Source organism: Panthera onca, chromosome B1 (assembly GCF_046562875.1).
Source record: "Panthera onca isolate mPanOnc1 chromosome B1, mPanOnc1 haplotype 2, whole genome shotgun sequence".
Lineage (NCBI taxonomy): Eukaryota > Metazoa > Chordata > Mammalia > Carnivora > Felidae > Panthera > Panthera onca.
The window spans coordinates 190091839-190113908 of NC_138342.1; the positions used below are offsets into that span (position 1 = coordinate 190091839).

General features: G+C 45.6%; 1 protein-coding gene across 4 annotated transcripts in view; it reads right to left on the reverse strand.

The window, feature by feature from the left end:
- Positions 1-14132, reverse strand: part of STOX2 (storkhead box 2) — a 221884-nt gene extending 207752 nt beyond the window's left edge. For 2 of the 4 annotated variants that reach the window (XM_078445274.2, XM_081795643.1), the window contains exons 1-2: positions 13409-14132; positions 12795-13235 (exon numbers count right to left, since the gene is read on the reverse strand). In XM_078445274.2, the coding sequence (XP_078301400.1) occupies positions 12795-13146 (352 nt within the window). In that variant the 5' untranslated portion in view covers positions 13147-13235; positions 13409-14132. Of the gene's footprint in view, positions 1-12381; positions 12750-12794; positions 13236-13408 lie in introns of those variants that run through there. The other 2 variants (XM_078445272.2, XM_060652892.3) reach the window with 2 other exon arrangements.
- Between the last annotated feature and the right edge of the window lie 7938 nt (positions 14133-22070).

Below are 22070 nucleotides of genomic sequence, written 5' to 3' on the forward strand. Positions count from 1 at the left end.
ACATTCATAAGAAATTACAGTCCAAGAGAAAACAATTATCAGTGATAGTGAACAAAACCAAAACCTTCGATCAGCAGAAATGACAATCAGTTTCGCTGTACTATTCCACTTCTATGAAGCTCAAAATAGGAGAGAACACGTACAGGGTAAACTTATGAAAGAAAATCAAGGGAGGGAGTAACAAATTTCAGGGCAGTTATTATCTCTTGCAGACAGAAGAGGATCCCATGGAAGGAAAGTACAAAAGATACTGCAGTGGTTCTTGTAATATTTTATTTTTAAATTGGATCATGGTTACATATATCTTGTTTTATTTATTTATTTTTTTAACGTTTATTTATTTTTGAGACAGAGAGAGACAGAGCATGAACGGGGGAGGGGCAGAGAGAGAGGGAGACACAGAATCGGAAGCAGGCTCCAGGCTCTGGGCCATCAGCCCAGAGCCCGACGCGGGGCTCGAACCCACGGACCGCAAGATCGTGACCTGAGCTGAAGTCGGCCGCTTAACCGACTGAACCACCCAGGCGCCCCTATATTTTGTTTTAATATGATTATGTACGTGTGTGTACTTACGTACGTACGTATGTTGTATGTGGAAATTTTTTACGTATACCAGTTTGTGTTTGGAAACTTTCACAAATTCGATGTATTTATCAGTTGGGGATCACTGTGCTGATGGCTGTACTGATATGTTCTAAGACCACATCCAGATCTGGAGCTATGACATTAGTCACTACTTCATTAAGCTTGCAATTCTCTCTCATTCTGCACCTGTCATGCTTCAGAGTTAAATGGGAAGGAGATAGAAATTTCTATCCTGCATCTTTCAAATCTCTGATGTAGTCTTAAATTCTGTGAGCCTCTCCAAAGACACAAGACATTTTATGACTCTTTTATTGGAAGTGGGGAAACCCGGGGCTGCCACATGGCCCTCTCCATCAAAACCGTCCCTACCGGGTCAGGAAGTCAATCTGGATGGAGATTCTCTCAGTTGCTGAGAACGTCAATTCCAATTCCACTCTCATGAACTAGGAAGTAGTTGCAGAGTAATCTGACTTTCTACTAAGGTGGACTTGGTTAGGAGCTCCATTTATCCGACAAAGCCAAAGTTCAATAAATTAAAATGGTCTGATTAAAAAGAAAGAAAGAAAAATAGAAACGACAATTGGTTTTAAAAGGGTTGACAGCTCTGGGACATCTGGGTGGCTCAGTTGCTTAAGCGTCCGACTCTTGGTATCTGCTCGGGTCATGATCCCGCGGTCATGGGATCGAGCCCCGAGTCGGGCTCTGTGCTGACGGTGTGGAGCCTGCTTGGGATTCATTCTCTATCTCTCTCTCTCTCTCTCTCTCTCCCCCCCACCCCCGCTCCTACCCCACTTGTGCTCTCGCTCTCTTGCTCTCTCTCTCTCTCTCTCTCTCTCCCCCTCTCTCTCTGCTCCTACCCCACTTGTGCTCTCGCTCTCTTGCTCTCTCTCTCTCAAAATAAATAAATAAACATTAAAAAAAAAATAAAAAGGTTAGGGCGCCTCGGTGGCTCAGTTGGTTGAGCATCCAACTTGGGCTCGGGTCATGACCTCGAGGTTTGTGATTTAGAGCCCTGCTGGCCGCTCAGAGCCTAGAGTCTGCTTCAGATTCTGTGTCTCCTTGCCTCTCTGCCCCTTCCCTGCTCGTGCTCTGTCTCTCTCTCTCAAAAATAAATAAGCATTAAAAAAAAATTTTTTTTTAAATAAAAAGGTTGACAGACTCTGGAATCAGATTACTGGGTTGAAATTTGAGATTGCTTGCTCATGCAGAGTTACTCTCTGAACCTCAGTTTTCTCTTCTATAAAATGGAAATAATGTTACCACTACCTCTGTAAGAATTAAATGAGCCCGTGTATTAAAGTGCCTGGAACAATTCCTGACCCACATTATCAACTCTGGAGTAGAGTCAGTAAACATTTCATAAAATGAAGGAGCATGTGGCATATAGATTGTCTTCTAGAATGCTCCTTCTTCAAGCGTAAGACGAAATGTTGAAGATACACGAAAGAGGAAAAAGATGCCTGAGTAACCCCCAACTATGTGGGAGCGTTCAGAGACATCGTTTCTAAAGTACTGATTTCTTTGTTCTATGTTAGTATTTCACAGTCTACTAACTTAAAGCCTCCTTTTTATTTTTTTAAACAAATTAATAACCAGACTCTGATGAAAAGAAAGTGATCAACCCAGACAAATTGTGCCAGTCACAAAGTCCCCCGTAACAAAAAATCATTAATCTCTCCTGAGATTCTGTATTAACTCCAAAGTCAGCAGGCTTTCCAAGGCTTCCCGTGCTGGGCAAGACCAAAAGGGAATAGGCAGCGGGGAAGGGATGGGTCATCAGAGCCTAGAGGGCAAGAGGTCATCCTGGAGGAAGAAGGCTTGAGGATCTGGGTAAATACGGGACATATAAGGAGATTACGGCATACATAATCAACGAGATCCACAAAAGCTGGCATTTCTTCCCAGAAGGATGGCAGCGTTCATTGAGCTGTATCAGGCTTTCACTGCCTCAGGAGAAGTCTAGAAGCGCCTGGTTTGTTGACCAGAAGCAGAGGTTGAAGGAAAAAAATGGAGGTGAATTGTTCAGGCTGCACAATGCTTTTCACACAGGAAGGGGGAAAGCTGTCCTCTGCAGGCCACACACTTGAGCCCGTAGGCCTCCTCCAAGCCTGGGCAAGATGGCAGCCAGGATGCACAGAGCTCAGGGCCCCCCCACCCCGTCAGACAGGGAGAGAAGGCTTCTGAGAGGGGGGCCTCGTTTGAAGCAACTCTTTCCAGCCCGAACCGTTCTGCAAGCCCACATAAACCAGACAGTTTCCAATGTTCCCCTGTGATCCCTGTGCCCCGGTTTCTCCTCGTCTTCTGCCTTCTCTCCCCCCTGCATTTTTCACGTGTAGATCTTGGCCCCGTATCCTCCTCTCACCACCAACGTCTCCCCTCAGACACGCCCCATCCCACGTGGCTCTGGTACAGCTTCTCCAGCTCAAGCCACCCACCCAGGGCCACCACCGAACAGGCAGGGAAGTGTTAGGAAACTGAGCTGGAAGGTTGGCGGGTGCGTGGCTTTATGAAAAACACGCAGGCTGCACCAAGCTGAAGTCGAAGAGGGAAGGAACTGAGAAGGTGCGCAGGAGTGCCTCCAATCGCCCACAGCCCTCTGGGGCGGACTTGCAGGTGCCTGGGGCTGACAGGTCGGCTCAGAACTGCAGGACTGTGCCAGGAGCAGAACACAGGCTACCGGGGCAAGAGTCAAAGATTTGGGAATATCTGTAAACACATAAAATTTTGTCGCGAGGATCATATCGACCCTCTAAGGGGTTAAATGCGTAGACCCTTCTCCCCCTCTTTTCCAGCATGAAGCTGTCAGAAAACTATCTGGGACTTATGAAGGTCACTTTCAAGGGTGGCACAGCAGTGAGGGGAGGGAAGGGGTAGACTGGAATTTCTTAAGATAACATTCCTTAGAGGAGCAGGTGCTGAGCTCTATTGTCCTGTAAATGGATACCTAAGGCGGGGGGCGTGGAATCTTAGTCTCCAGAAAAAATCTGGGGGGAAAAAACTACTTAGAAAGGCTGAGATGTAATCATCATCTTTTGTTGCAAAGGTGTGAAAGGAAAAACTGCCCAAAGGGGGGGGGGGGGGGACGGACATGGGAGGAGGGTGTCTGACACAGCACTGGAGGAAGGCTGGCCTGGACAGAAGGAAAACGCTCAGAGACAGCAACTCTCCCCAGGAAGCCACAAAGCGGGAGACTGGCAGCCACCCTTGGAGCCAGCACCCCCTCAGCCCCAAGGCTGACTGTGAACGCGCCTGCTGCAATGAGCTCGGGTGGTACCAAAATGGAACCCCACCAGAGTGCACCGCACCCCTTAAAGGCACTGGTGATGCCAGGGACCTCCAGACTCATGAGGGGAAGGTTATTTTGTATGACCCGCTAGTCAGCCAGCATTCACGCACACTGAGGGACTTTATATGCTTCCCACATGTTTGGTCCTGGGAAAGGGGAAGGGGACATCCTGGTTTCAGGGACAAGTCCTTTTGCATCAACAACAGATGGGCTCTCGCTTTAGAAAATTGTATTTTAGGGCCTTCACAAGAGATGGAAAAAAAAAAAACCCAGAGGGATTTTATTGTGTTTATTTGCGTCTTAAGAGTCAAAGTGACAGCACAGACGTGTGCTTTCATGTTGTTAACGTCATAAGAACATCTTACGACCTGGTCTGTTCCACACGGTGCCCACCACCACCTTGTGGACTTTCTCATGAGCTGGGTCTGCCCTCCCAGGAGGGTTGACCTTCAACCCCACCCTTAAAGACTCTGATGGATCCTCTCTACCTTAAGTCACCTATCAAATTCTTCAGAGAGTCCTCTAGTTCTGGTCCCTGACAGTGTCCCAGTTTACTGTTCTCTATCAAGAAACCGATTGATATCAAAATATCAAAAGCTGCTTTAAACATCCTCTGAGACTAGTGTGATTAAAGTTTATTAAAAAGTGTTTGGCACAGAATCTTCTCAAAGATAAAGTTCCTTCTGTATACGCATATATATAATACTTATATATTAATGATATTCACAGCTTGGACCTTCACAATACATCTATTTAACCTCCTCATTCAAGTAAACCAGATCGTTAGTTTCCCCAAGCAAAAGAATGAATGTGATTATACTATTTCTACAGCTATAATACAGAATCGAAGGGTTCAAAACTTGCTTTACAAATGCACACACTGAGAAGAATAATGACAGAGGCACATCTCCAAACTTCCAGCAACTATGGCAAAGCCCACCTCATACACATGGTGACCACACATCCCTGTGTGAGATATTTTAAGCGGAATGAAATCTTTAAAATTATTTGTAGCAAGTAGTTTGTATACAACAAACCTCTCTGGGTTTTTTACCCCAAAGCATCTGAGTGCTCTCACTCCAGTACAAAAGACACAGACAGACACCTTTCAGTTTTATGCTCCTTTAGAGGCACCTGGGTGGCTCAGACGGTTAAGCGTCCGACTTCGGCTCAGGTCATAATCTCACCGTTTGTGGGTTCCAGCCCTGCATCGGGCTCTGTGCTGACAGCTCAGAACCTGGAGCCTGCTTTAGAGTCTGTGTCTCCCTCTCTCTCTGCCCCTCCCCTGCTCACGCTCTCTCTCAAAAATAAACATTAAAAAATTTAAAAAAGAAAAGAAAAAGAACTTGGGGACACCTAGGTGGCTTAGTCGGTTAGGCGTTTGACTCTTGATTTCGGCTCAGGTCATGATCTCATGGTTCTTGGGATCAAGCCCCTCCTCTCTTGGGACTCTCTCTCTTTCCCTGTCTCTCTGTTCCTCCCCCTACCGCCCTTCCCCTGTTCACGCACTCTCTCTCTCAAAGTAAATAAATAAACTTAAAAAAAATTTTTTTTAAAGAAAAAGAACTTGGTAATAAGGAGGTGGGTGGGGGATGGGCTAGATGGGTGACTGACACTAAGGAGGGTACTTGTGCTGAGCACTGGGTGTTGTATGTAAGTGATGAATCACTGGGTTCTACTCCCGAAACCAACATTACACTACATGTTAACTAACTGGAATTTAAATAAAATTTTGATAAAGAAAGAAAGAGAGAGAGAGAAAAGAGGGGAGGAAGGGAGGTAGGAAGGGAAGGAGGGAAGGAGGGGAGGGGAGGGGAGGAGAAAGAAAGAACTTGGTGATAACCTGCAAATTTACCTCTTAATGCAAGAGTGGAAAAAAAAAACACATGCTCAAGATCAGAATTAAGCCCTAAGAGGTGAAATCTATAAATCTCTGCCAAGCCTCTCAGTTATCGCGGCAAGCCCGAGAGCCTCAGAAGTTCATTCTAAATGCTTTATTACAATGAAACTGACACACCTTCACTGAAAATGTCGTTGAGCCAGAGTGACGTAATTCATAAAAATATTTTTTATGACTGGCCAGAAATTAATAAAACTTGAAATACATCATCGCTCACTGTTTAGACTTCATCCTGAGATTTTAACATGAGAGGTGAGGTTCTCTAAGAGAGAGGCCCGGGCGTGAAACTTTTCTGTACATCCTACAGACCCCAACCCGGCGCTCCCCTCCGTATTTGCAGGATGGGGATGCCTGGTCACCACAGAATAAAATCCCAGGAGGCCCCACATGGCCTGGGGCCCCTCTGACCTCATCTCCTGTCACACCTTCCCTTCTCTGGCCGGCTCCACAAGCCCCCCGCCCCACCTCCCTGGCTCTTTCCGTTCCGCCAACACGTCAAGCAGATTTCCATCTGCTCCTCCATTGTCGCTGGCAGACTGATCATCAGTCAAGAGGACGTGAAACAAGATGTTTGACAGGCAGGCACTCAAGACACCGGTGGGGAGGGGCGCTAGCTTCGGGGCCCAAAGTGAAGAATGTGCCCTGCTTTGCATAAGCCCTGCGGAAAGAGTATTAAGCACACAAAGTAAGGAACCCACCTGTTGGGCCCAAAGGGAGCTCAAACACGATGCTCCGATGCAACATCCTGGACCCTGGCACTGATTTCTCTCTTCCATTGTGTTTAAGAGAAAAGAACGTAGCCACTGCCAACCAAACCAGTTGCAACTAGGCCACCTGGTCCCTAAATTGTTGGCAGGTGTGTGTATTGGGGGCTGGGAAGGAAATTTTGGTCACGAAAACCTGACCGAAGGGAAGGGAGGGGAGGGGAGGGAAGAGAAGGAAACGAAAGGAAAGGAAAGAAAACCCACTGTCCAAGGGCGCCTGGGTGGCTCAGTCCGTTAAGTGTCTGACTTTGGCTCAGCTCATGATCTCACGGTTCGTGGGTTTGAGCCCCGTGTCGGGCTTTGCGCTGACAGCTCAGGGCCTGGAGCCTGCTTTGGAATCTGTGTCTCCCTCTCTCTCTGCCCCTCCCCCATTCACACTTGGTCTCTCTCTCTCTCTCTCTCTCAAAAGTAAATAAACATTAAAAACAACAAATTTTTTTTAAAGAAAACCCACTGTCTGGACCCAGATCCTAGCTCTTTTGCTTAGGAACTAGGTGTCCTTGGAGAAGCACTTGCCTTTCTGTCCCTCACTTCTTTCATTTGTAAAATGGGTAAAATAATGATACCTAAACAGGATAATTATCTTAAAGATTAGTTAATAAAATGCTAAGTGAAATAAGACAGAAAAAGCAAAATACTATAGGATTTCACTTACATGTGGAACCTAAACAACAAAACAAACAAACAAACAAAAAGCAGAAGGGGGTCCAAGAATACAGAGAACAAATAATGGTTGCCAGAGGCGAGGGGGTGGGGATGAGCAAAAGGGATGGAGGGGAGAGAGAGACACAGGCTTGCAGGCGAGGAATGAGTAAGTGGAGGGGATGAAAAGTACGTCACAGGGAATACAGCCAATGGTATGGTGAGTGTTCTGTGGTGAGAGATCATAGCTACGTTTGTGATGCGCATAGCAAAGCGTATAGACTTGTCAAATCACCATGTTGTACACTCGAGACTAATGTAACATTGCGTGTCGACTATACTTCAATTAAAAAAAAAAGATTAGTTAATAAAAAATAAAGTACTGGGGCGCCTGGGTGGCTCAGTCGGTTAAGCGTTTGACTTCAGCTCAGGTCATGATCTCACAGTCCGTGAGTTCGAGCCCCACGTCGGGCTCTGTGTGGACAGCTCAGAGCCCGGAGCCTGCTTTGGAATCTGTGTCTCCCTCTCTCTCTGCCCCTCCCCTGCTCATGCTCTGTCTCTCTCTGTCTCAAAAATAAATAAAAACATTAAAAAAATAAATAAAAATAAAAATAAAGTACTTAGAAAATAACAAATGATCAATAGATGTCGACTATTATCCCATTTCTCCTCATCACCCTTTATCCTATCTCCTGTATAACTTTTACAGCACTTGCAACTATCTGAAATTCTTATTTCTTTGTTTAATTTTTGAAATACCTGTTGCCCCACTAGAATGGAACCTCCACTTCGGCTCCCAGAACAAATCCTACAACACAGCAGGCCTCCGGTCATTGAATGAATCAGTATCTCTCATTCAGAAAGCTTCCTAACACTCATTAATCAATCCCAACTTTCCGTCTAGGAATGTTATTCGAAGTTGACTTAAATAAATCAACCTTTGGAGGAGCATATACAAATTGTTTTGGAGAGTATATTTTTCTGCTTTGGTTGGGTTTTTCCGTTTCTTTGGTTTTGTTTTTAAATAAACTCTACCCCCAACGTGGGGCTCAAACTCACGACTGCAAGATCAGAAGTCGCATGCTCTACCAATTGAGCCAGCCAGATACCCAGAAGACACTTTTCTTAAATACAATTTATTGTCAAGTTGGCTAACATACAGTGAATACAGCGTGCTCTTGGCTTCAGGAGTAGATTCCCATGATTCATCGCTTACATACAACACCTGGTGTTCACCCCAAGTGCTCTCACTGCCCTTCACCCATTTTCTCCTCCCCGCCCCCATCAACCCTCAGTTTGTTCTCTGTATTTAAGAGTCTCTTACGGGTTTGCCTCCCTCTCTGAAACTGTTTTCTCCCCTTCTCTTCTCCCACGGTCTTCTGTTAAGTTTCTCATATTCCACACATGAGTGAAAGCATCTGATATCTGTCTTTCTCTGACTGACTTATTTCACTTAGCATAATACCCTCCAGTTCCATCCATGTTGTTGCAAATGGCAGAATTTCATTCTTTCTCCTTGCCAAGTAGTATTCCATTGGATATATAAACCATATCTTTATCCATGCATCAGTTCATGGGCATTTGAGCTCTCTCCATAATTGGACTATTGTTGAGAGTGCTGCTATAAACATTGGGGTACAAGTGCCCCTATGCATCAGCACTCCTGTATCCCTTGGGTCAATTCCTAGCAGTGCTATTGCTGGGTCATAGAGTAGATCTATTTTTAATTTTTTGAGGAACCTCCACACAGTTTTCCAGAGCAGCTGCACCAGTTTGTATTCCCACCAACAGTGTAAGAGGGTTCCCATTTTGCCCCAAGATAAGGCATTAAAAAAAAAAAATTATGTCTTGAAATTTTACTCCTGGGAGAAACCACTTTAAGAAAGTAACTCCTTTTGGGAAAACCAATAAAGATACTGAAATAGAATAAAATCTCAATGCCCATTAAGTTCTAAACCATTTTATAATTAAAATATAAGTTCTGGGGCGCCTGGGTGGCTCAGTCAGTTAAGCATCCTACTTTGGCTCAGGTCATGATCTCACGGTTCATGAGTTCAAGCCCCGCGTCAGGCTCTGTGCTGACAGCTCAGAGCCTGAAGCCTGCTTCCGATTCTGTGTCTCCCCCTCTCTCTGCCCCTCCCATGCTCATGCTCTGTCTCTCTCTGTCTCTCAATAAATAAACGCTAAAAAAATAAAAAACAAATAAAATATAAGTTCTGATTTAAAGTCTAAAAAGTGTATTTGGTGCTAAGCATTTGAATACGGAAGGATAAACTGGGGAAATAGGAAGAACCACCGGCAGGGACAGAGAACCGCCCATGCCCCCTGAGATATGAAGTCAGGAGGCCCTGTGGTGTGGACTGCTGGGTCATGGCGGGTGGGAAAACCCCATGAGCCCCAGGAGAAGGAGCGTGTGGGCTCCACACAAGTCCTACAGGGTAAGAGCCAGGGCTGGAAGACGCTCCAGACACAGCCCAGCTAAAACGGTATTTTCCTTAAGGGAAACAACCGTTGGCCATGGGATGTGCCTTCCAGACTGAACGCTCTGTTGCAGCTCCCATCACCTCTTGCCCACAACTGTGTCCGTGGACTCAAGTGGGGCTCCTGTGTGTAATCCCCTCCCCCATTCCCACTGGCCCCAGAATTCTCCTTATACCAAAAACCAAATCACGTCCCCCCTTCCCTGCTCAAAAGTCACCAGTGGCTTCTAAGTCTTCAGATCTCGGCCTAGCGTCCTTTTGCATTGTCGGAACACAACCCTCTCCCTACCCACCCAAACCAGCCAGTTTCCAAATGTGTCATGAGCTCCCCAACCCGGTGACTTTGCTCTTGCCTGGGTAGGAAAGCTGTCCTGTTCTGAACAAGCCCCTGGAGGCCCACATCTACACAAGGTCTAGCTCGGGGCGGGAAGGGGGGGGGAGGGGGGTCCCATCTCTGGGAAACCTCTCCACCAGCTCACCAGGCAGAAGGCACTCCTTGCTCCCTTCAAAGAAGCACCTCCCGGTTTTGTGGGAGTCTCCCCCAAAATGACCGCATGCCTCACCAGTCTTTACAATCTCAGGAGAAACGCGGAGACTGGAACTAGTACGTACTCAATGAACGTATGGGATTTAACTTACTCAAAATATACAGCACCATTTTGAAACGTTCCTAGTTTCCTGAACACACATATCCCTTTTAAGGGTCCTGGAAATCCAAGGTCTGAACTTTTTTCTACATGCCCAGAGTAGGTAATTTCTAAGGAATGGATTTGAGTACTCCCAATCAAAACTCTTCCTTTGAGTTCCTTAGTTCCCTGCTTCTTGTTGACTCCAGTCATCTCCTCATTGTCCAATTCGCCCCTGAAATTTACATACTTTTGGAATTACAGGCAGAAGAAATCTGGAATTGCTTGCACCTTCAATAAAGCACATGGCAGCCTGCCACAGACACTGAGCTTCCCACAGAGAATTCTCACGGCAGATATACTGTCTCCAACTACTCTGCATTTTACTATCATTACTGAAACACAATCGGAATTCTAGTCGAAAGTATGAACCCCCAAAGTAGTTCAAAAGAAAGCTACCGCTTGGATCCCAGCAGGCATCACTCCCGCTCCCTTACCTGATGCTTCTGTTCCAGGAGGCAGTCTCTTGACTTCCCATCCCGGTACAGAGTTAAGGGCTGAGCTGAGCAAAGCAACAGCTCCACCCACCAGTTACCAGTCAGCCTGAGACAGCTCCAGCTACCCAGCCAGACCAGGGCAACTGTCGGTCAAACTACAGCAATGTGGAACCTTTCAAATTGCCAAAATAGCTCTCTTTGGTTAATATGACAGATCGTCAATTCCAATGAGTTTACAAATTCCGCTGAAATGAAAAAAAAAAAAAAAAAATGAACTGAAATATTTAGAAATCAAATGATATTGATACCATATCTGGGATTTCCAAATGGGGGTAGGGAGGGCAAGGGTACAGATGAAATAAGATTGGCCACGTGCAGATAAATTTCAAAGCTGGATAACAGGTACACGGGAATTCAATATAAGGTTTTTGAAATATGCTACTTCTGCATGTTTGAGATTTTCAAAAATGAAAAGCAAAAAATAAGGATGAAGTCAAGTTCAAAAGAAAATTATTAAAGTGCTATAATCTACACAGGATATGAAAAATAACCACATATATCCCTGCTTCCTGATGTGCTGCAGTCCTACATACAAGAGCAGATCAAGTCTCAGAGGCATTAATCTTGGCCCCTTTACTAAGGCAGCTTAATTACAGGTAGTCCATTGAGGTTTTCGCTAAAGTAAAAAAAAAAAAAAAAAAAAAAAAATTAAAGGACCTTTTGAAATTTAGCGCAGGTTACAAAACACACAAGATGCAAACCTTCCTGGTTTTTTGTCCACTCGATTCAAAGGAATCTTTGTAAAGATTTCTGCAGTGCGAAAACAGACAAAATACAAGTAAATGAAGAATGCTATAAATTTGCCATACGCATACAGGAAGACACGCTAGCGGGTATAAGCTAATCCTTCAGAGGAAGGCGGCATAGCAACTGGGTAACGAAAAGGGCGGCTTTACAGTCTTTTAGCGTTTGAACTTTTGACCTCCTCCCAAAAATGTCATGAAAGAACTTCTAAACCGTGGTACTAGAAAGAATGCTTTCTTTCTTGAAATCGTTTCATAAAACACTACTATTTACTATATACGTTTTTAACCACTGGGCCCAAGGTACAAAACTAAGAAGTATATTCTAAAAAGAGATGCAATCTGGGTTAAGAATACAGGAGTGCAATTTAAAAACAAACAAACAAGCAGCAGGTCAAGCAACACTGGAAGGGCGCAGCGAATGTCACCTATCGGCCTCTCTTCCCTGGCACCACTATCTTCTTTTGTTGAGGATCAGAGTTTCCCGTTTTCCTCGTGTCCCTTCCTCCCTTCAAACACACAAAATGACTTCGGAAAGACGTACGGGAGGCAAGATATTTAAACGAAATCCACAGCTCTGTCTTGCACACAAACCTCGGCGCTTGGACCCCACCCTGCACCAGAACTGCGGGACGGGTCCCCGAGGCGAAAGCAGCCAGGAGCCGCGCGGAGGCGCAGAGTGGTCGCGGGCGGAAAGGACGTCGGGGGACGGAGGCCGGGGGTGGGGAGGGGACAACAGCGCACCTGAACCGCCCGCCGCCGCCTCCCGCCGTAGAGCCCGTGGCTACCCGATGCTACCTGAATCCTCTCTCGACTTCTCTCCCTCGATAGCACGCGTCCCCGGCCCGATCCCGGCAGCGCGGAGAAGGTGAGCCAGGCGGATCCGCGAGCGGCCGCCGACCGCCGAGCCTCCCGCGCCGAGCGCCGCCGCCTACCTGGCCGGCCCCAGGCACCGCCCCGCTGGAGCGCGCGGCCCGCGCCAGGGAGGCTCCGGCGGGCCGGCGGGGGGGCGTGTGGGGAAAGGTACGAATCCCCGTTTTAGGTGCCAGGAAGTTCCCCAATCCCGCGCTCGCGGAGGCCCGCCGGCCCCTCCCACGGCCCGGGCGCGGAGGCGGAGGGAGGCGCGGGGCGCCCGGGGGGAACCGGCCGTCCCCGTCGCGGTGCCGGGCGCGGGCTCTGGGCGGGACGGGGCGGGCGGCCGCCAGACTCACCGAGGCAGCGGATGTGGAAGCCGGAGGGCGGCCGCAGAGCCCGGCGCGTCCAGCCCTCGCGCAGCGCCTCCAGATGCTCCTCCTTGCCCTGGATCAGCAGGACCTGCTCGTCGATCCAGCCCAGGAAGAAGGTCTCGGCCACTGCGGCCGTGACCTTCTTGTTCCAGAAGTGCTGCATGTTCTCGGCTTTGAAGTCGGCGAAGATCTCGTAGCCGATGTGGTGCCGGGCGAGCTGGCGGGGCTGGGCCGGGGGCGCAGGCTGGGCGGCCCCGGACCTCTCCCCCGGTGGCCCCTCGGCCGGGCCCAGGACGATGGCCAGAGAGTGAGGCGCGATCTGCAGAAACTTCTCCATCTTCTGAAGCGGCGGACGCCCGCCGCGCGGCCCCCGCTCACCGCCGCCGCCGCCTCCCGCCGCTCCCGGGAACAGCCGCCGGAACGTCGCTGCGCGACAGGCGGGGAGCGTTAGTGCCCCCACCCGCGCCGGGGCTGGCCGCCCCCCACCCCCACCCCGCGCCCCGGACGCCCCGGGACGCCCCGCGCAGCCCCAGGGTCTCCGCGCCGGGAAGGAGAGGGTGCGCAGAGCCCGCTCCGGCCCGAGCTCTGGCGCGCGTTACCTGCAGCTCCGGGCCACCCTCCGGGCACCGCTCATTTTCCAGCTGCTGCACCCTCGCCTCCCTCGGCGCCCGGCGGCCCCGGCAGGGGGCGGAGACGCGGGTGGAGGAGGGCAGATCTCGCCGAGTCCCGGGAGCGCCCTTGGCTGGACTCGGCCCAGAGAAATCTCCAGGAGTCTGGGGTGGAAGGTCTTAGGGGTGGCCCGGAAGGCCGGGGCGAGGGGGGGGGGGTGCGTTTAGGTGGCCGGGCTCAGAGGGGGGACGGCACGCAAGACTACACTTGGAAGGCAAGGATTCCCGAGCTGTGTCGCTCCTCCCCACGCTCCACCCCTCCCCATCCCCCCCCCCCCCCCCCCCCCGCCCCGTAACAAGTGGATTAGCTGACTGGTTGATGGGCCCTTGGAAGTGGCTTTTTTAAAAAGTTAGTCAACCACGAAAACGTGTCATCAGTCCCTCCTCCAAAACTCTTCTGGAACTCTCCTGTCATATCTCCATCAAGTACTGTGGGCCTGCTACAGAAGAAACCCAGTAATTCCCGGTGTTATCTACACAAAAATCCGTCTAGGAAGAAGATACAGATATTACTAGAAAAGATAACAATTATGCTTAAAAAAAGAAAAAGAAAACTTTCATTAAGGTTGTTTTTGTGTAAAACTGTGTTTTGCTTATTTTTCATTGAGAAGAAATTATATTGTCATTTTTCTAGACAGATGACTATCAGAAGAAGCATTAGGAGTTAATGCTCTGAGTGAATGATTTTCCCAGAATAAAGAATGTTTCCTAGAATATACAAAGGAATAGCATAGTCAAATAGCTAACTCTTGAAATATTGCTTGAAGCTTTGAAATAACAGGCTTTCCATCTTCTGTTACTCTTATCTAGGCTCGAAGGTCTTAGGGCCATGTTTTAGTCAAGAGTAAGATAAAAAAAAAAAAAGTAAGACTTTTTGCATCTGCAAAAAGAAAGCCCCTTTTCCCAAACGCAAGGCTTAGGAGTTCAGCCCTGAGATGTCTAGATAAGTTCTATGGACATACTCTTTCGACATGTAGTTCCAGGCAGGGGTAATGGTCTTCTATGGGCAGCAGTCCCCCTTGGTAATAATAATAGAGTAAAATTAATTCAGTGCTTAGAGTATGCAAAGGTCTTCAATCCTTACAACAGCCCTTTGAGTTAGATATGACCGTCCCCATTTTATAGATGAGGAAACTAAGGCAAAAAGAATGTAAGTCATTTGTCTAGGGTTCCCCAGTCATGAAGTGGTAGAACTGGAATCGACACCTAGACAACCTGTCCTATGCTTTTACATGTGTTCCATTAAACTGATCAGCCACTGGCAGGTAACATTTTCCAGAAAAGTCCTTCAATGGTGCCTCTTGAATAAATGGCATTTGACATCTGTATTAGGTATCTATTGTGGCATAACAAAATACCCCCAAACTGAGTAGCTTAAAACAAGAAACACAGGGCGCCTGGGTGGCTCAGTCAGTTGAGCATCCGACTCTTGATTTCAGCTCAGGTCGTGATCTCACAGTTCGTGAGACTGAGCCCACATCCAGTTCTGTGCTGACAGTGCAGAGCCTGCTTGGGACTCTCTCTCTCCCTCTCTGTCCCTTCCCCCACATGCATGCTCGCTCTCTCTCTCTCTCTCTCTCTCAAAACAAATAAACATTTTTTAAAAATCTAAAAGAAACACTTTCTGTGGGTCAGGAATCTAGGCACAGTCCAACTGAATGTGTCTAGCTCAAGGTGTCTGATAAAGGTACAGTCAAGCCAGGGTTATAGTCTCATCTGAAGGCTCAGCTGGGTGTGGATCACTGCCAAGCTCACTCACATAGCTGCTGGCAGGGTTCAGTTCCTTGAGCGTGGTTGGACTGGCCTTAGTTCCTCACTCTCTGGAGACCCACTCCAGTATGAACATCTACATAAGGCTGCTTCCTTTAGATCACCCAAGTCTGAAATCCCAATCTGATCTCAGAGGTGACATCCCATCATGTCTGTTGCATTCTATTTGCTAGAGGTGATTCACTAAAGCCAAACTCCAACTCAAAGGCAGAGGATTACAAAAAGGTATGAAGACCAGCAGGTAGGGATCATTTGAGATCACCTTAGAGTCTGTCTACCATATTAAAATGAACCAATGAAAAGTTCCATGTTTACAATGTTTGTAATAATGTGACAAATTAAAAGAGCAACTTCTAATATAAATGCTCTCTCTCACATACAGATAGCAAGCTCTTTACATACACACACACACAGACACACACACACTCACTCACTCACTCACAGATAGTATTGATCCTCTGAACAGGTAAGGCCATGTGAGAGTATATACCATCAGAACTCAGTGGAATTAATATGAGGAGCTGCCTAACCAATTATTACCGCTATCACCTGAATATCAACCTCATTAAGGTCATTATTGCCATCTATCATTATTCACAAAATGCCAGGCAATGTGCTAGTAACTTTTTTATATGCGGTGATATTATTGTGATTTTTTTCAGAAGGTAGTTATAATGGCAATAATAGGTTTTAGATAAGTAATCAAACATATTTTCATTTTCAATAATCCTCAATTCCCAGTTATTCATGAACTCAATTGTTTTTGCTCCAGGACACTCTGCCAAAATCCATCCATGAATACAGCCTTCTTTTCTTCCTCACTCTTCCTCTCTCTTTGCCCCCCTCCCAAGCCCCAGTCTCTCTTCTTGTGGCCCCCAATCCCTAGCTGCTTCAGCAGCAGAGAGCTAAGACAGAGGTGAAGTGAACATTCCTGCAAATGCTGTTCTGAAGATGAACTAAAAACCAATCGAGGGGAAAAAGACTGAGATAGGGGAAGCAATACCCAAGTAACAACCACAAGTATAATTACAGCATGAGATTAAGTCTTGAAAGTGTCACACAGGTGTAGTGATAGAAACAGGGAGCACTACACCAGACAGGACAGGTACGGGAGGCCTCTCGGCAGAGGCAGGGATTACTCTGGCCCAAAAGCTGAGAAGGAGCCCGCCTTGCCAAGAGTGCCATGATCACATCTGTCATGTCTCCAGAAATGTCGTGCTGTGCCTTATATCCCCTGCAAAGGGGCACTTGTGTATGTCATCACAAAGGAAGGTGCAGCTGGTGCTAGGCAAGCAACTGTTTCCTTTCCTAGATTCAGTATTCAGGACCTTTGTATTGACCCAAATAGCGTGAAGATTTCCTGGTTATTTTCCAAGGAAAGGTGTTCAACATTGATCAAATGCCTCGTTCTTACAAAATTCAATAAGGAGGAACGATGATTATTTCAGTGTTTCCAATGAGAAAAGTTCACAGATGTGAAGTCATTTGCCCAAAGTCAAACAACTAATAGCTGATGAACCCAAAATTCGAACCAGATCTATATGACTGCAGAACCCATGCTTCTTCAGCATTCACTGCGGCCTCCAAGGGAACTAAGAACCCATGAGAGAGACAGTGTTACTTCATTCAGAAGAAATTCTTGCACCAATTTACTTGAAAACACTCAAGAAAAACAATGAAGAATGCTGTGAGTACTAATCAAATGAAAACCCCAAACCCAACTCCAATAACACGGGGGGAACACTTGCCTCAGTTGTCTCCATCCTAAAGTTCGAGATCGAGTGGCATTTGGGGCAGGATGAAAGAGCCCTGTGAATGAATTCTCTGTCAGCATTTCTTCTCATTGCCTGCCATTCCTATGCGGAAAGTGGGCTTTGCTAAACGTTCTCTTGTCCAGGCTTATCAATTGCTGATTGCCCCCTGGGATTAACAGAAGCTCAGACAATCATCACTCAGGGAGGTGCATTCCAGTCTGAGGGCCTTTGCTTTGGAATTTCTGTTGGTGGCAGATAGTGTTGCCTAAAGATGGCTGCACAATAGTACCCGTGTATGTGCATTTCTGGGATATAACTTGGCCACTCCCTCATCACAAGATAGAGTCTTTCTCTCTCTCTCCCTCCCTCTCTACCTTCTGGACTCTGGCCAGGCCGTGATTGCTTTGACCAATAGAACAGAGCTGAACTGATGCTGTGCCACTTCTGGTCCTAGATGTTATTGGCCTCATAGTTCTCACTCCTGCCTCTTGGCAGCCAGGAACCATGTAACAAGTGCAACTCCCCTGAGGTCATCATGTGGTGAGGACGTTCAAGCTAGCCATACGAAGAGAGTATGGAGAGAGAGAGAGAGAGAGAGAGAGAGAGCAGAGCCAACCAACTCCCTGACATTCTTGCCAGCATAGGCACCAGACATGTGAGTAAAGGAGACATTCTATCCCCAGCAGGCACCAAATCTAGAAGAACTGGGACCCCAATAGAGGCATCTCTGGGTATTTAAGTTATCCCAACCGAAGCCTCAAACTTAGTGTAGCCGACGGGGGCGGGGGAGGGAGGGGGGACATCCCCACTGAGCCCTGCCCGATGCCTGACCCACAGAATTGTGAGCATAATAAAATGGCAGCCACTTTTCATCACCAAGTTTTGAGGTAATTGGTTACAAAGTCATAGGTAATTGGGCCCCTGTTGGCTCCTGCAGCATTTGCATACTTCTTATGGAATTCAAATGTATAAGAATCCAGGTAGGAAACGATATTTCAATGACATCCTGAGTGTGGTATCTATGGAAAGTCAACTTGTATAAAGAAAAAGGAAGTCCTGCTATGTTATGTTTATGTCACAAGTGTTTTAGTTGGATTTAGACTAATAATTTAAGGCACCAATTAATGAACGTGTCAGAAACCATGGCATCTGCACAAAACACTTAAAGAAATCTTGCTGCACTAGGAGTCCAGAACTTCCACAGAGCTTCTATAACCATGCAGTAATCACCTGTTCTAATAAAGCCTCATAAACAAACAAACAAACAAACAAACAAACAAACTTTTTAAAAGGAGGGGCACCTGGCCAGCTAGCATGTGACTCTTGATCTCAGAGTCATGCGTTCAAGCCCCACATTGGTATTGAGATTACTAAAAAAATAAATAAATAAATAAAGTTAAAAAGAAAAAAAAAAGCTTCCTAAAAGTTCTTTCAAGGGTAATCAACCTACATCCTTAATTGTATCACACCATTTATGCAGTATTAATGATTTTGTTTGACCCTTATGGCTACATGCTTACCTACTAGCTGGAAAGAAGAACATACGATGATCATTGATGCCCTGAATTACATGTCTGTAACTGCTTATCCTAGATTAATAACAAAAATAACTAACATTTATATGGTGCTTCCTATGTATCACTTACCATGCTAAGCACTTTATGTATATTCATTCATTTAGTCCACACAATGACCCGGTGGGGTAGATACTGTTGTTACTCTATTTTTATAGATAAGAAACTGATCCACAGAGATGTTAAGCAACACAGTCAAGGGCTCAGTTGCCAAGTCATCAAGCCAGGATTCAAATCCAGGCAGTCTGGTTCCAGCATCTGTGCTCTTGACAACTATACTATAAGGTCCCCTCCACTCTTCTGCAAAGAGTTTAGCGATCATCTTGTTACTGCAGCCACACATGTGTGAATCACTTGCTTGAGGATATTGGCTATATTTGTGGTTTAGAATTAATTTGAGATTGAAAATCTCAGGTGCCCCTCAAAACCAATTTTCAAAGAGCAGTGTACAAAATATATTTTTCTCTGTCTTATGTTTCTATTAATTATTAATTCATGTTCAATTCCTATAGCTGTGCAGGGCAGCAATTAAAAGTAGAAACCAGTCTAGGGGCGCCTGGGTGGCTCAGTCAGTTGAGCGTCCGACTTCGGCTCAGGTCATGATCTCACAGTCTATGAGTTCAAGCCCCACGTCGGGCTCTGTGCTGACAGCTCAGAGCCTGGAGCCTGCTTCGGATTCTGTGTCTCCCTTTCTCTCTGTCCCTCCCCCGTTCATGCTCCGTCTCTCTCTGTCTCAAAAAATAAATAAACATTAAAAAAAAAAAAAGAGTAGAAACCAGTCTAGAGTAATATATTTTCCCCCATTAAAGTATTTTACGATCTTCCTGCCTATTATTGTAAACCCAATTCAATTATCCCTAAATTTCACGCTAAAATAATTTTTATTTGAACAAAAATTCCACCAGCCACACAAAATTAGTGTGTTTCCTTTTTTCATGAAGTGTTTTATAATTCTAGATGTCCACATCATTACCATGCATGCCTCAGGCTTCAACTCTGAGTGATTGAGAGTTACTAAATCTTGTTCCCGTTCATTAACAACCATATAGCAAGCAACTATTGTATTCTAGGCAGTGTGCTGAGTACTAGATAAATATGACCTAGTCTTTATTTGGGGGAGGGAGTTCTCACAGTTTATAAGAGGAAACAAATAATCTCCCTAAAATGAAATTATGCCTTATTGGTGCAATGGGAGAAACATGTACATATCAATGTGAGCAGAAAAGAGGGAGGAAGATAAAATGAAGGGGTAGTTCATTAAGTGGGTGACATTGAGAATAAGATTTCATACATCAGGTATGAAGCTTGAAAATACTGAGCTAACACCTAGAAGGGAAGTATTTACTGTATGATGTTGATGTATTTACGCACACTCTTTCCAAACTAAGGGATATGATCTCCTAGTGAGTATCTATCACTGGGAAATGTGTCCTAGAAAATGGTTATTAACAACAGAGTATCAGTTTGGGATTGATTCCTTTCTATTTGTTTTCAAGTGAGGGTAGATTCAAAGTTCCTCCAACAATAAGTTTACTTTCATCCCTTTGCAAATAACTAGGCTTCCTTACATAGGGAAAGAAAAGAGTGGAGTTACAAGAACTTTGCCAGAATTTGTGCATTTCACTAGCTTTCCCATGGGGCTGTCACCCTCATGTAAATGGCATTTCCCACAAAAGCTGTTGTGTGGGAGAAAAAAAAAAAACTTGGCAAAGTACTACTATAATACATATTATAGTGTCATTAATTTTATAAGTATATAGATGAGCATATAAAACACTTTGTTGATATTTCATTAAATGACAAAAGCTAATGTTAATGACAAAGCAACATGATAAAGCAAACACAATTTTTGTATATTTTCTCCTACTCACTAGAATGCAGTAAGTTCCTTATCTGTTGATTTTTTTTTTTAATGTAATTGCCAAGTTCTACCCTTGACTATGTCTCCCCCAAATAAGGAAGTGCTCAGTGTCTGAGATCTCCAACAGTGGAAATTATAACCTGCCAGGACCCTGCCATGTCACCCAAAGTACGTACTCTCCAGTAAACAGGCCCTCCCTCCCTCCTCTGAGATCACTGCACATGGCAGATCTCCAAAGGCAAGAGAAGGGCCAACTAAAAATAGACGGTTTTAGGAAAATGCAATAGTTAATCAGATAACTGCTATCTGAAACACGCAGATATCAAAACATTTTAAAAAGGCAGAAACACAGGCATTCACAAGAGAAAGCTTAATGATCTCATTCGTGTTGTAATTGTCAAAGAGTGGAACTTCAAAACATGTGTCTTGGGCATTCAATTATAAATGGAATTAGGTTCTTAGGCTGTTTTTACACTCAATTACTTTAGAAATGTGACTAACCAAAGGGTTTAGAAAAGATATTTAATGTAGTTGGTTACTCTTAATGATTCAAGATAAAGTTATTAACTTCTAAACATTTAACCCACGTATTGTAGATGAAAAACTATAAATACCTTCTCTTGCAAAAAAACCCACGTAGTTTTATTTGCAGTTTGTTCCCATTTCCTTTATACTCTTAATGGGGATTGTTTTGATAATTTAGAAGCACAAGGTAAGTGGCACATCAACGAGAACTGTCTACCACCTGTGACAGTTGGTGCAAACCCTGGTGTCTTTTCAGCTCACCACTTTCAATCCGTCCAATATTTTAAAAGGTATACATATAATTTGGAAAAGCAACTACATAAACATTTCATGTCTGAATATTGTATTTCATATCATAATTAAATATATACAGGGGCGCCTGGCTGGCTCAGTTAAGTGTCTGACTCTTGATTTCAGCTCAGATCATGATCTCAAGGTTCATGAGATTGAGCCGCACGGCGGGCTCTGTGCTGACAGCGTGGAGCCTGTTTGGGATTCTCTCTCTGCCCCTTCCTCGCTCATGCACGCACACAATCTCTCTTTCAAATTAAATAAACATTTTTTAAAAAGAATTAAATATATACATGCAACAAACACATATTTTAATAGAAAACGTATTGATTAAAAAGGAAAAAGTGCATTTCAGACCTTCCATTTCTGGCAATGGAGCACACTACCTATCCTAAAACTTAGTGCAAGCATTTAAAGTGATGTGTTTTTTATCAAAAATACCACCTCTAGCACTGACATTATGCTTCTAAGTAGGATGGAGTTGCTTACTTAGACGAATGATTTTTCCAGGAACCTAGAAAAGCTATATAAAATACAAACACTGGGGGCACCTGGGTGGCTCAGTCAGTTACGCATCAGACTTTAGCTCAGATCATGACCTCACGGTTTGTGAGTTCGAGTGCCACGTTGGGCTCTGTGCTGACAGCTCACGGCCTGGAGCCTGCTTCAGATTCTGTGTCTCCCTCTCTCTCTCTGACCCTCCCCCATTCATGCTCTGTCTCTCTCTCTCTCTCTCTCTCTCTCTCTCTCTCTCTGTGTCTCTCTCCCCATCTCTCAAAAATAAATAAACATTAAAAAAAAATTTAGGGGCAACTGGG